This window comes from Cervus elaphus, chromosome 24, assembly GCF_910594005.1.
Source record: "Cervus elaphus chromosome 24, mCerEla1.1, whole genome shotgun sequence".
Lineage (NCBI taxonomy): Eukaryota > Metazoa > Chordata > Mammalia > Artiodactyla > Cervidae > Cervus > Cervus elaphus.
Genome location: NC_057838.1, coordinates 29,984,314 through 30,000,000, shown reverse-complemented (window position 1 = coordinate 30,000,000; position 15,687 = coordinate 29,984,314). Strand labels below are relative to the sequence as shown.

Genomic DNA, 15,687 nt, shown 5'->3' with positions numbered 1-15,687 from the left:
AAAGGAAAACAGAAATCTCCTTTCCTGCTTCATTTTACTTCTTTAACCTTTCCTGTGCCAGGATTCCAATCAGGACATCACATTACATTTAGTGGTCACGTCTCCTTAGGCGCCTCCAGATGGTGACAATCTCTCAGACTTTCCTTGTTTGTGGTGACCTTGACAGTTTTGAGGCGTGCTGGTGGTCAGATTATTTTGCACAATGACTCTCAACTGGAGTTTACTGATTTTTTTCCCTCACAATTTGACTGAGGTCATTGAATTTTGGGAGAAAAGAGCACAGAGGTAATGTGTCATTCCCAGGGCATTCCACTAAGAGAACACACGCCCTCATCGTAACACTGCTGTAGATGTTGACTTTGATCTCCTGCTGAGGGATGTGTTTTAGGTTCTCGTTTTCTCTTCTCCTCCCCTCCTTTTTCCTTTCCTTCCTCTCCCCCCACTTTTCTTCCTGCTTTCTGTCTCTCTCCTTCTAGCACTTCCTAGCTCCCTGCCCCAGCCCTGGTTCAACCATTTCTCCAAGAAGCATTGGTTCCTTCAACTGGAGAATGTTACTAGAAACCAAGATCAGGGCATGAAGTGTGCCCTGTGAAACTGTGCCACCTTGCTTCTGGGCTCTGGCAGCTCACAGAGAAAGGGAACATATATGTAAACTAGCTCACTTAGCCACAGGGATCTCTAAGTATTTCTGTAAGTATCCATCTGAATCTATGTTAAGCTGAACAGGAATTTTAAGGTCTCTAATTTTAATCTAGTATCACATGAATAGTTTTAGCCTTGCCTGTAATCTCCCCTCCAATAGTGAGAAACCTGAATCCCATTTGTCATCCATTTTAAAACAAGGGCACATTATATACATATATATATACATATATATACATATATGTATATATATATATATTTTACACTAAGCTACAGATGGTTAGGATTAGACCAAAGTATTCTGAAATAAGTCAGGGAGAAACTTCCACAAAGATATATTAGAGAAACATCCGTGCAAATTAAGGTTAAGTTAAGGTTCACACATCCGTGCAAATTAAGCAGTTCAGAGACATATACATGAAAATATTTTTTAATTCTTAAGCATGAAGCAATTCTGTGTAAAAAACACTTAAAAATAATTACCATTAAGTGTGCCAAATAGAAGGTTGGCTTTTTCTCCCCTTCATGTCCACAAAGGGTTCAAAGGCACACACGACTGTCACCTACTAATGAGGGTCTTCTAAAGACCTTCCCCCAAAAGACCAGTAGGTTCAAGCCACCACACCAGGAGAGGACGTCCACATGTACCTCAAAGCCCATTCATAGCATGCTCTAGTTGCTGCCGAGGAGAAACAAACCAGGATGGTTAGGAAATATTCCTGACAAAGAATTTCAGGTTCTGGGCTTGTGATTTTTCTGCCTGAGACCCAGAGATTTTTATTTAACATGTTGGTGAATTTCAGTTTGATGAAAGATTACTTCGTATTTCAGTTCATTATCTATTAACACAAGATGGAAAAGCAAACTGTTTCTCATCAATAAACACATTTTCTCCCATCAGTTTGAGGATCAATCCATTTGTCTCAGCACTTTCTAGATAATCTGTCCCGCCCTCCCCCGGCATCTGCTCGTCTGCCACTTGTTCAGACATCCTTCCCACATCCCTTCTGGGAAGCAATGGGCAAGTGAGCTTGGCAAAAGGGGCACAGAGAGGCAATGAGCTCTGGGTCTCCCCCACCAACTAATGCATCTCTCAGGCTAGAGATACAGGCAGACATCCACAGCATACCCTTTATTAGCAAAGCCAAAGGAACACCAGACCATCTCCAACTCCAGCTGGAGTCCCTGTCTTGGCAGACCCCACTGGTGCTCCGTCCCTTTCCGCTTGTCTTTGGCCCCTGATATGCTTGACCTGACCCCCAACTGTCAGCTGTCAGCACCTCTGCCTGCCGTGCTAAAGCCTGCTCTGTCACCAGCATGAAAGGCTGGAAGCAGGAGTGAGCAGCCCCCAACCAAATAACTAATATCCTTGGCCCTTGCCTTGGGTGGGACAACTCAGGAGAGTGTTTTAAAGCAGTTCCCAGTTGCTCACAGTGACATGTGGTTTGATAACACACCCCTTAAATGCTGTCCTCCCCTTTCTGTCTCACTTTCCCACTTCTTACAGTTGTTCTTTTGCCTTCCAAATTAACCACTTCCACTCAGATCCTTGTCTGCTTTTCAGCCCAACCATTTCAAGAACTCCAAGTTTACACTCTTTCAAGAATGTGAAGATCTAGCTGGCTTGGCCATAATTATTGTCAGTCAGGAGACCTTGGGCTCTGAGGTCATCTGGACCTAGGTTCAAATCCTGGTACTGCCATCCACCATGTATATAACCCTAAGCCACCTATGTGACTCCTTCAACCTTTCATTTCCACTTCTCCACAATGGGTTTCCCTGTGGACTGAGTGATGTGATGCTGAACTCTCCGAGCACTCACATAACATCTGTAGAAACCACAGTGCCCACAGGAACAAGATTTTACCATCTACTATTTCATTAACACAACCTGACTGTTCCAAGAGACTCTTGGATAAGAAGATAAAAGTTGTGAATAACTTTTCTGTTGAGTCCAAAAACTTCTTACCAAACCCACCAGCTTTTCAAAAGAAAGTATCAAAGGACATACCCCCAAGAACTCTTTGAGCCTCTCTCCTCAAAACCCTCACCTGGCTCTCCACCAGTCCTGAACTGTGAGGTTTACCCAATCCTAACCAAGACCTGTAGGCCTCCCTGGTGCCCCAGTGGTACAGAATCCACCAGCCAATATGTGGGTCCTATCCCTGGTCTAGAAGATCGCCTGGAGAAGGAAATGGCAACCCACTGCAGTATTCTTGCCTGGGAAATCCCTTGAACAGAGAAGCCTGGCAGGCTACAGTGCATGGGGATGCAAAAGAGTCGGACACAAATTAGTGACTAAACAACAACAACCAAGACCTGCCCTGAAAGAAAGGACTCAAACCAAAACGGTAATCTTAACACACAAATCAGCCGAGTCCCTCTGGCTGAGACTACTTTGCTGCTACAGGTCATGTTTCCGGTTCCTTTCAATAAGCAAAATAAGTTCAGCATGGTCTTCTCAACGGGCAGATGGTGCCAGTGTTCTACATTCCTCAAATGAGTGTCACAGTGGCATTTTTCTCTTAGGATTTCCCCATCATTCTCCAATTTACATACAATTTAAGAAAGGATGAAATTGAACTACTCCTTAAAATTTCTAACAAATGGTAGTCAAGATTTCTTCACATATTTGTGGGTTTTGCTTTGGCTTTCTTGCTCTTAAGAAGTTTGGACAGATAGCTCTCCAGAAAATGTTTGAAAAGTGAGGAAAAGTTGTTCCAAAATATATCAAATGCATGGTTGAAAATTAATAAGCCTTTTTGCCAAAGTTTTCACTGCTCTGTGCCTGTGTGTGTGTTGGGCTTCTACATAAAGATGCTGCTTTGACTTAGCATTAGAGAAGTGATGGTTTTGGCCAGGAACTGTGAAAAGTTAAAACACATTCATCCACACCTTATCTGACCCAGGTTCTTCTATGAGCAACACTCGGCATCTGCAAGAAGCTTCATGTAAGTTACCGTTTGTTGCTGCTGTTAAGCTGCTAAGTCGTGTCTGACTCTTCGTAGCCCCTGCAGCACGCCAGACCTCCCTGTCCCTGACCATCTCCTGAAGTTTGCCCAAGGTCATGTCCATTCAATCAGTGATGCCATCCAACCATCTCATCCTCTGTTGCCTTCTTCTCTGTTACTGTTACCAAGCAGTAAAATTAGCTGGTCTCTGTGATACTCTTTTATACTGAAATCACAATGCCTGTTTCATTAGTCCACACTCTCCTACACACCAAAGCTGAGATAACCATGTTGGGTTGGTCCTGAACAGACTGACTGAAATATATATGGCTTCAGCAATGGAAAACCATACTCGGCATCCCATGTAGACTCCTGGCTACCACTATCTTTAGTCAATAAATCATAACTATAAATCAAATTTCCTTTAGAAAATCTTCTGGTATAAATAAACTTTTTTGACTATGGGCAGCAAGTGTTTTCAATAATTATTTTAATTTTAAAATCTCACACTTACAAAAAAAAAAAAAAAAAACAATGACTCAGACCAATCATCCAGATTTTCCAATTGCTAACATTTTGCCACACTTGCTTTCTCACTCTCTGTGTGTATGTGTGTCTGTGAGTGTGCGTGTGTACCCACATACATGTAAGTTATTTTTTTAAGCACTGAGAGTAAGTTTCAGCCATCATGTCCCTTTAACCCTTTAGTGTGCATCTCCTAAGAACAAATATATTCACTTACATGATCTTAATAAAATTACTAAAATCAGGAAACTGAATACTGATATAACAAATGATACTATTTATGACCTGTTATTCAAGTTTTTCCAGTTAAATAAAAAAGTCTCTTTTTAATTTACACTGCCTAGAATTCAAGTGCACAAAAATTCTTTTTTAAATAATGATCTAAAGCTTCTTCCAAAGAATAGCATGAGCACTATTTATCTCTCCATGAAGATAAAGCTTCATCTCTAGGGTCACAATCAAAAGCATCTTTTAAGTTAGCCCTCAATAAAAATGTAGTTTTCTCTGCTTGCCAAAACTCAGGGAATAAAGGCCCTTTCTCCTTAAGAAGAACAATAAGTTAATTGACAGAAATTTGGACAAGTCTCTCGAACTCCCGGAAACTGTCCAAGAAGTGTACAAAAATCTAAAATTCTTATCAACTTACTTATCCTCTGTCTTCATATCGGCAAGAAAGAATCAATATAACAGTAGTAATTCAAACTCTCAGAGAAGTACTTATTTAAGAGCTAAGAATCAAATCAGCAACAAACAACATCCTAATAATTATGTGGATTGGATACATCTATTGGAACTTAAAATAAGATTATTCTCATCTGTCAGCCCAGCTATTACATTAAGTTTAAATACTGCTCTAACAGAAAGAAAAGTGATAGTTTATTCAACAATATAATAGTAAGATCTATAATCTGTATAACAGCACTACTGCATGAATTACAAAACAAATCACAATGTATTTACACTCACATTAAACCTAACACAGTATGTCTTGTCTCTTAAAAAGAGAAAAAAAGAAGCATAAAAAATTATAAAATACTAAGGCCCTCTGTTTTAAAAATGCTCCTCTATCTATCAATGCATCTATACCACTATCTTAAGAAGGAAGTACATACAAAGGTGTTAATATGAAAAGTCATTTCTGGCTGATAAAATTATGGAACTTTACTTTTTATTTGCTTAAATTTTTTATTTTTCATGAGAAATATGCATAACATTTAAATGAAAAGTACTTTGGAAAACCTAGTACTTTACAACAAAAGCAATAAAACTTTCATAAAAAGAAAAAAATGAGAAAATTTTTGCAAAATGTCAAAGAAATAAAGATAGGAACACTTCCATATGCAAGGAATAAGTCTGATTCTAGAAGGTTGATTCATGGTCTGAAATGGACAAGTGGTAAAAAGAATACAGATATGTACCAATGATTATTATGCTTGTCAAAAATAAAAGTATTACAGAATTTCAGTTGGAAAAGATCTGAACAAAGTCACTAAGTGTTGTGCCCCATCTTCCTTCCAACTGATATCTGAATATTAAGGAAAATAAAAATTGGATCAGACAAAGACCACTAATCTCTGAAATGCTTTGATTCCACCAAAGGCATCTGGTTCTAATGTAGGAAGTCGAAATTATTTCTGCATTGTGGGAAGAATAAGAGAAGACAGAGATAAGAAGGGCTCAGAATAAGGAGACAGCCGAGAGCAAACTTAGGGAACAAGTGATGGAGGAATGTCTTAGAGGAGGTGGATGAATTTGTCTTAAGAAAGAATATGTCTTTAGAAATGTCTTAAGAAATATATCTTTCTCTTACAATTAACAGGAAAGAAGAGGTCAGAAAGAAAACTTAAAATGGAAAGGAAGATCTGGAGACAGGTCAGAAGACCTGCCTTGGTGAGCTGGGAGACAGGGTATTCATTCAAAGTGAGGAAACAAAACAAAACAAAGAAAACAAAGTGAGGAAACAGACATGGACAAATGGGTTGGAAATGAAACAAGGAATAAAAAGAAGACTGTGCCTCCATGGTGAGTGCCCAGTTGAGGCCAATTAAATGAATTTTCAAATAAACTAATTAGCCCAAGCTTATAACTTTCTAAAGTTCAGAACAGAAGTAGGGGAAAAAAAAGATAAACTGTGGAATTTACTCCTATGATACAGCTTAAGAATTAGAATGAAGGAATTGGGGAGTATGAAAGCATTTCTGAAATATTCAGTCCTAGAAGCTCAAGTTTTCCAGTATTACTGAAGAAAATTCAATTGATTTGATTTTTATAAAACTAGAAATAATAACCATACATTTATCAAAGACTCTTATTACATCTACTATCTTATTTCATCTTCCCAAAAGATCTGAGATAGATGGTATTTACATATGCTTTTTATAGCTATGGAAACAGACTTCAAAGATGGACTCCCACATCAGCCAGCAGATCCTGACTCGAAGCCAGTCCTTTGCGGCTGCACCACCGGGGCTTCCCTTGCTCACTTCCTCCTTAACAATCTCCTCTGGTCTCAGCTGCCTGAGTGGTCTGCCCTGGTATCAAACCAAATACCTCTTCACTCACACTCTCCTCTTAGCTTTAGTTTGTAGGTCGTATATAAGGAACAGACTCAATCTTTTCAAACTTAAAAATCTTAGACTGACAAAATAACAGTGCAAATGAAAAGAAAGATATTCATACTTGAGATAGGAGTAACAGACACTGACTGCGTTCTCAAGGTCAGCCAGTCAAATCCTTATATTCGGTCTCTAGAACTAAGCTTCCAAAGTTTGCAAGTAAAAGTCAGGAATTTTTTTCCTTGTTAGAGCTGCAATTAGAAACAACCCAAATGTCCATCAACTAATAAAGGAAGAAATTAAATGCAAATTCATAAAATGGAATATTATGGAAATAAAAAGGAATACAGTACTGAAACACGATACAAAATGGGTGAACCTTGCAGCCAGTATGCTAAGTAAAAGAAGCCAAGCTACAGAAGACCACATATTATATGATCCCATATATATGAAATGTCCAGACAAGGCAAATCCACAAAGACAGAGAGTAGATCAGTGATTGCCAGGAGAGTTGGGAGGAAATGGAGAGTGACGGCTTAATGGGGATGAGGTTCCTTTTGGAGGGTGATGAAAATGCTCTAAAATTGTGGTGATGGTGGTATAATTCTGGAAACATACTAAAAACCACTGATTGTCACTTAAATGAGTGAACTGTATGGTATGTATATTTTATCTCAATAAAGTTGGTAAAAATTTGCAATTAGCAGACAGTTTCACTGGTCATGGTGTATGGGTGAATGTGTAGACATACATACATGCATTAAAATACGGAAGAATATAAGAGCTTACTTAAAAAAAAATTAAATGGTTTAATAACCCTCTCACAGTTCAGACAAACATGAATAAGTTTGTCTGAGACCAAGACCGCCAACCAACTCATCCTGTTTCCCACACTCTCATCAACAGATAAAAATCCACCTGGCTACCATGTCTCCCCTTTCACTCTCCTCCATTTGCCCCACTACAAATTTATAAAAATGTCCCATTTCATTCTGGCATTCCAGAACTTTCAGGGATCTTATGCTGCTGCTGCTAAGTCGCTTCAGTCGTGTCCGACTCTGTGCGACCCCATAGATGCCAGCCCACCAGGCTCCCCCGTCCCTGGGATTCTCTAGGCAAGAACACTGGAGTGGGTTGCCATTTCCTTTTCCAATGCATGAAAGTGAAAAGTGAAAGTAAAGTCGCTCAGTCGTGTCTGACTCTCAGCGACCCCATGGACTGCAGCCTGCCAGGGCTCCTCTGTCCATGGGATTTTCCAGGCAAGAATACTGGAGTGGGTTGCCATAGCTTTCTCTGCGTGATCTCATGACTATGCTCAAAAACTTATTCTTCTTTCCCTGGACTCCGTTACTCTTCCATTTTTACCCTGTATTCTGGTAAGTTTTGTGTTTAAAAACAAACAATACCCACTGAACTTACAGGAATGCCCTGACCCAGTGCCTGGTCAGTGCCTAACCTGGCACTGTCCATCAGTGCCAGGTCTTGGAGAAACTCAGGCGTTCTGCCCTTACCCAACTCAGGATACAATGCTTCTGACCTTGAAAATGCTCGGGGCAAAATGAGAAGATTCTCCATTCCTGATACTTGATTCTAAACAACCTGAAGCTGTTTCCCAAGAGCCCTAAGAAAATAGAGGATCTTAGGGTATATTCTTCTTATAAAAATTTCCTTCTTAATTTGGTATTTTAGGTGAGATAGAATTTACCGTTCTAGAGTACTGTTAACAATTTTTAAATGAACAAACAGCAAAGATCAAATAATTTCCAAGATGTGTTCACAGTGTCACGTTGCTATTAGCATTTCAGATTGGTAGGATTCATTCAAAAGGCAACAACACCTACCACTGTCAAAACGATGTTGAAGATATTAGAAACAAAAGTTTTCTATAGGAAGAGCTCTACCACAGCTTCAGGTGTATAACAAACACTGAGGAAAGTGCAGAAATCCAATAGAAACGGAAAAGTTTGATCAATCATGGCACAGAAACCCAAGAGAATGCTGCACGCACTTGAACACAAAATGGTAACAAATACACAGCTTAACACTACGTCATCTTTCAAAATCACATCATCTTAAATTGTCTTTTAAAAAACCACTTGGAAAAATGACTCACCTTCAAATCTCTCACTTTTAAAGGTTTCCCATCCATTTTATTTGCTGAATTAAATTCTTCTCTTTGTGTCTTTCTTATCTCTACTTTCTAGTGTAGTTGTCTTTATCTCCTTCACTCACTCTCTTGATAAAAATTTTACTGTCAATCATGCCTTCTTTTCTAACCCTAGGGAAAATATCTATATAAAGGCTACATTTACAGCAACGTAGATGGACCTAGAGATTGTCATATTGGGTGAAGTAAGTCAAAGACAAATACCACATGATATCACTTATATGTGTAATCTAAAAAAGCATAAAAATGAATTTATCTACAAAAGTGAGAGAAGGACTTCCCTGGTGGCTCAGACGGTAAAGCGTCTGCCTACAATGTGGGAGACCTGGGTTCAATCACTGGGTTGGGAAGATCTCTTGGAGAAGGAAATGGTAACCCACTCCAGTATTCTTGCCTGGAAAATCCCATGGACAGAGAAGCCTGGTAGGCTACAGTCTATGGGATCGCAAAGAGTCGGACACGACTGAGTGACTTCACTTTCACAAGAGAGAAAGAGTTACAGATTTAGAAAATAAACATATGGTTACCAAGGGGTAAGGGAGGGGGGATAAATTAGGAAGATAGGGACTGACATATACATATTATAATATACAAAATAGATAACTAATAAAGACCTACTGTAACACACAGAGAATTTTACTCAATACTCTGTAATGGCCTATGTGAGGAAAGAATCTAAGAAAGAGTGGATATATGTATATGTGTAACCAATTCACTTTGTTGTACAGCAGAAACTAACACAACATTGTAAATCAACTATATTCCAATAAAAATTTAAAAAAATTTTTTAATTAAAAAAGAAAAGGCTATAGAGCAGAAAACAAAGTCCCCTGTGACCGCAATACACACCCTCCACATCCTGCCCTGCTCCCTTTGTGAACCTTACAAAGTGGCAGGAGACGGTGGGAGGAGAGTGGGAAGGCGTCAGGCCTCAGAGCTATTTTCTGGTTAATTTTGCCTGTCTCTCAGCATGCACAGGAAACAGAAATCTAAAATAATCAACTATAGCAAGTTTCCTACCTTTTGAAAGAATCTGTTTCTGAGGAAAAAAGAACCTCCTCTTCAATATCAGTACACCTGGAAGAATGATCTTGTCTGTCAGGCTCTAATTTCCCTGGGGAGTCCAGCTTTGACTGAGGGAAGTGATTTGTTACTACCGAGGGTGTATCTGAGAATTTCATTTTATTATCTTCCTTTCCTACAAAAGAAAAAAGAAAGAAAGGAAAAAAATGAAACATTTACAAGTACCTTAAAATGTATAACCTCTGTATATTTATTATTTTCACCACATTTAATATTGCTATTTGTACTTGGTAAAATAGAATTTTATGTAATATTGACCCCAAAACTCTAGTTTTGGAGCCAGAGAATAAAGAACAAGCACTACACTTGTGCCATTTGCTTATACTGTCCACCCATGTATTTCCATATTCATTAATTCAAAAGTAAAATTTTCTCTGAAATCAGGAGTGGGGAGAAATTTATAATTCTAATGAGGCTTTTATTTACAGTATTACTAAAGAATTCCTGCTTATTTCATAGATCAGAGAATAGTGATAAACATTAAAAAAAATTACAAAAAAGGATTAAAGATTCAATTAATAAGAGAACCACAATCTCTGTCACTGATTGCTGTATGGTAGTGAATCTTTCTGGTCATTTTCCTAAATCCATTACACAGAATCTACTATTCACTGGAGAAAAGAAAAACTAATCGGACATAACCAAGGTATCTGTTTGACCCAACACACATCACACTTCTACTCATCCCTTGTCATACTCTCCCTTTCTGAGGTCTCTCATTGCAGATCAAGGCCCAGGACAGCTGAGGGGATGCAGACAGTGTTTGCCAGAATGTGAGCTGCAGGTGTGACAAAGGTCTGCAAACAGGAGGGCAGAAAGTCATCTCTGCGCAGGAGTCGTAACTGTGCAGACCCTCCCTCGCCACGCAGGGCAGGGCTGTGCTGGGACTTCAGCTGTGCTGGCTTTAAGATCAGGGACTGAGTCAGCACCTGACCCCCCTGACATGGGCCATGAGGACAGACTCTCCTTTCACGTGCTTGCTCGCAGAGAAGCAGAGCTTTTACACACCACTCACGCATTTGTGGAGACAAGTGACCTTTCACAAAGGACACCAACAAGAACTGTCAAGGTTTTGTTAATAAAGAGAAAAATTACAGAAAAGGAGTAAGACAATTCTTCAGACAAACAAAGCTTCCCAACTCCATATGATCAAGATTTTTCCAGAAATAATTATAAGTTTTTGTCACACTGGAGAACAGCATACATCACACAAGAGTATAATTTCTAAAACTAAGCTCCTGATGTTGTCTGGCTTTCACTAAGCCTGCTCATTACCAGTACAAGCCATATCCTCTAACGTTTATCTGGGAAATGGAAATAAGCAGCTAACCAAGACAGGATCTCTAGGATCTTCTCTTATAAACAGACACCTATGACAAGGTTGAGAGAACACAATGACCCACTGAACCCAGGTGACTATCACTCAACTTTCTGGGTGAATACAATCAAGTTGGTAATCCAGGGAGAAGGAATTTAACATAAGACTATCTTTTATTTTTACACCTGATTTATACCCTTCTCTTACTTCTTTCACTTAAAGAAAATCTTAATTAATTTATGTATTTTTGGCTATGCTGGGTCTTTGTTGCTCTGCAGGCTTTTCTCTAGTTGTAGCGCACACAGGCTTCTCTTTGCAGTGGGTTCTCTTGTTGCAGAGCACAGGCTCTAGAAAATGCAGGTTTCAGTACTTGTGGCTCCTGGGCTCCAGGGCACAGGCTCAATAGTTATGGCACATGGTCTTCACTGCTCCTCAGCATGTGGGATCTTCCTGGACCAGGAATGGAATCCGTATCTCTTGCACTGGCAGGCAGATTCTTTACCACTGAGCTACCAGGGAAGCCCCTTCCACTCTTATGTAAGCTTCTATAGGATAAATGTCCTCTTGCAGGCAAGTACCATTCAACAAGCATGGGCAGTGAAAGTCAGTTATCCTACTTATCTGTCCATGGATCTCAGGAGAGAACGCCAAATAAAGCCAAAGGCATGAGGCCCCCAACATTAAACTTCTCCAAAGACATGCATCAAAAACAGATGAAGGTTCTACTTAGAAGGACACATATCTCATGCACTATGCTGGCACTCTGATAAGCCAGGTATTGTAAAGAGCAAATGTTACACTGGTTGTATGACACTGTACAAAGCCCAACCTTTCAGCCTGTTCCATTCTCTCTCTCTCTCACACTCCCCACCGCTCCCAGACACACGCATTCACACACAGCAATCTACCAGCAGTGCTCATCTCTGAACCCTAGAGAGAGTGAAAGTCATGCGCACATACACAAAGAACACACAACTCCTGAGTGTAAGCAATCAGTCATCTTCAAAAGAGAGTCAACCAATAAACAAAAATATTCTCTTTATCTGAGATATTAAGCTGGATTTTCTCAGGGATTAAACTGCTTTCTGGCAACATATTTTAACAACAGCATGAACTAAGTTGCTGACAAAGACCACAAAGAATATACCTAAAAAACCTTGTACTCAGTCAGCAACCTTCTACATAACACCAGGAGAACAGAGGACAAAAATAAAGAATGCAATAGCACCAAAAGGATAAAATACTTAGATGTCAACGAACCAAAGCAATCCAGCAATACAGTGCAATCCCAATGGATTATTTTTTTGACAGAAATAGAAAAATCCATCTCAACATTCACATGGAATCTTAAAGGAATCAAAAGGCCAAAACAACCCTGAAAAGGAAGAATAAAGCTGGAGAACTCATATCTTCTGACTTTGAAATTTATTACAGAGTTACGGCAATTAAAACAGCATAGCACTGGTGTAAGAACAGATATACAGACCAATTAAACAGAACACACAGTACAGAAATATACCCTCACATATACAGTCAACTGATTTTCAGAAAGGACGCCAAAAGCATTCAATGGAGAAAGTATAATCTTTAGACAAATGGTATTCAGAAAACTGGATTACTGACATGTGAAAGGATGAAGCCGGACCCTTACTTATATCATATACAAAAATTAACTCAAAGTGGACCACAAACCTAAACATGATCTAAAAGTATGAAACCCTTAGGAGAAAAAAGAGGAAAACTTCATGACACTGATTTTGCAACAACTTCATGAATATAATAGCAAAAGCATAGGCAACAAGAGAAAAAACTGATAAACTGAACTTCATCAAAACAAAGCACTCTTGCATCAAAAGATACTATCATGGAAACAGAAAGACAACAGAGAAAAAGTTTATATAATAATATTCAGACTATTTAAAGAATTCCTAAAACTCAACAACAACAAAAAAAACAAGCCAATTAAAAATTGAGCAAAGAGCTTAAACAGACATTTTTCCAAAGAAGAAAAACAAATGGCAAATAACCATATAAAACATTCTCAATCTCACTAGTCATTAGAAAAATATAAATCAAAACCACAATGAGATACAAATTCATATCTACCAATATGGTTTCAGTAAGAAAGATGAAAATAACAAGTGATGAGCATACAGAGAAACTGAACTTCTCAAGCACTGCTGGTGGGAATGTAAAATGGTGCAGCCACTACAGAAAATAGTTTGGTGGTTTCTAAAAAGGGAAACAAAGAATTACTGTGACAACCAGAAATGCCACTGCTAGGTATTTACCCAAGAGAACGGAGAGCAGAGGCTTGAACAGATGCATGAACACCAATGCACACAGCAGCATCGTCACAATAGCCACACGGTGGGAAAAACCCATTACAAACGAATGGATAAACAAAACATGGTCTACAGAGGCAATGGAATATTATTCAGCCATAAGAAGTAACAGATTTTGATATATGCTATAAAATGGGGACCTTGGAAGACATTATGCTTAATGAAATAAGCTGATACAGAAGAAAAAATAATACATGATCCCACTTTTATGAGGTACCCAGAAGAAGCAGATTCATAGACACAGAAAGTAGACCAGGGATTACCAAGGGCCAGTGGGGAAAGAGGAAGAGCTATTATTTCACAGGTTCGTTTTGAGTGGAATAGTGGTGATGGTGACACAACATTGTGAATGTACTTGTAGCCACTGACTTATACATTTACGAATGGCTAAAATGATAAACGTTATGCATATTTTTACCACAGTAAATAAAATAATAAAGAATTTTCTTGTGCACTTTCCTATATTATCATTGTTTTGTTCACTGGCCTGGGCTTCCCTTGTGGCTCAACTGATAAGGAACCCGCCTGCAATGTGGGAGACCTGGGTTCGATCCCTGGGTTGGGAAGATCCCCTGGAGAAGGGAAAGGCTACCTACTCCAGTCTTCTGGCCTGGTTGCAAAGAGCTGGACACGACTGAGAGACTTTCACTTCACTTAAAGTCCTGGCAATATAAATATTAATCTCAAATTTTTAAATGGGCTAAAATTAAGGAATGTGCTATGCATTAGCTTTAGATATTTTAGCAAAACATTCCATCCAAAGTAAATACCAGTGAACTATAGTAAAAATAATTTATTCTCTTTGTAGGTTATCTGAGGATGGGCAGCAATAAATCCTATACCTCAAGCTTAAACAACTAAGAAACTTCTGATTTACCATGAAAGGAAGAGAGATTTTTAGAAACTGTATCTTCAGGACACCTCCCCACTCATTTATTTCTGGAGTAATAAATCTAGTTTACATCCAACAACTGCTACATGTCTAAATATACTAATAAGTCCAAAGTAAAGTCCTTTGATTTTATTTTTTTATATTAAAAATAATAAAATTCAATAAACTTCTGTTTTTAATTAAAGTCTCTTACCCACACATACAGAGGATAGTTCTTCTGTAGATTCATCTTCTCCTTTTGTTACTTTTCTTTTGGACATTCCCACAGTCTTTTTGTATCCTTTTTTGGCCTGATCCACCAGAAGCTGAAATTCATCCTGATGTTTTTTACCTGAAATTCAAGAGGTCAGTAAATCAGGACTATAAAAGCTATACGTCTACAATTGACAAAGTGAACACAAAGAATAATCAAGAAGCGCACAAAGGTGGTCAAGAACAGGACCCTTTGAACGCATTTAAAATGAATTTAAAAGGCCCGGGGTCGGGAGGCGTGGTGTGTGCTGTGGCAACCTTCTTTTAAATTAGTATCTTCTCCCTTTCTCAGATACAGACTTGAAACATAACATTCCTAGTTTACATCTGCAGGTTTCTCCCCAGGTCCCATACTCTTTTAAAAAGGCTTTTTGTTAGAGTATGAAAAAGGATGTTTTCTGAAATATTTCTGAAAGACACCAGTCTAACTTCTAAGACATAACAGTACTAGGAGGAAGAATATTAACTGAGTTTAAAAGTAGAAGCTTCTTGGAAAGATGGATAAAAACAAAGAATACCCACTTTAATTCCCCCCTTTCCTTCACATTTCTTACCTGTTTTCTAACAGAACCCCTTTGATAATCTAAGACCCTCACCACCATCAATCTATCTTGGTATATTCTAATTAATCAATCTTAATTTACTACTACTTCAAACACTTCTGAAGATAATTTAAGCCTGACCTCTAGGTCACCACTATTAATGTATATTAATTTACTCAATAAAGAGTAGCCACTCATTGTTAGAGCATGGATTTGAGGACATCTATTTTTTATTCTGAACCAAGGTTCAAACAGCTGAGGTTGCACTTAAACGCTGCTGCTGCTGCTAAGTCACTTCAGTCGTGTCAGACTCCATGCAACCCCACAGACGGCAGCCCACCAGGCTCCCCTGTCCCTGGGATTCTCCAGGCAAGAACACTGGAGTGGGTGGCCATTTCCTTCTCCAATGCATGCA

At 38.8% G+C, this 15,687-nt stretch overlaps 1 protein-coding gene across 2 annotated transcripts in view; it reads right to left on the bottom strand.

The window, feature by feature from the left end:
- RAD18 (RAD18 E3 ubiquitin protein ligase) overlaps window positions 1-15,687 on the bottom strand; it is a 97,551-nt gene that overhangs the window by 21,289 nt on the left and 60,575 nt on the right. For both annotated transcript variants that reach the window (XM_043886258.1, XM_043886257.1), the window contains 2 exons: window positions 14,672-14,809; window positions 9,861-10,038 (listed from right to left, as the gene is read on the bottom strand). In XM_043886258.1, the coding sequence (XP_043742193.1) occupies window positions 9,861-10,038; window positions 14,672-14,809 (316 nt within the window). The remainder of the gene's footprint in view (window positions 1-9,860; window positions 10,039-14,671; window positions 14,810-15,687) is intronic.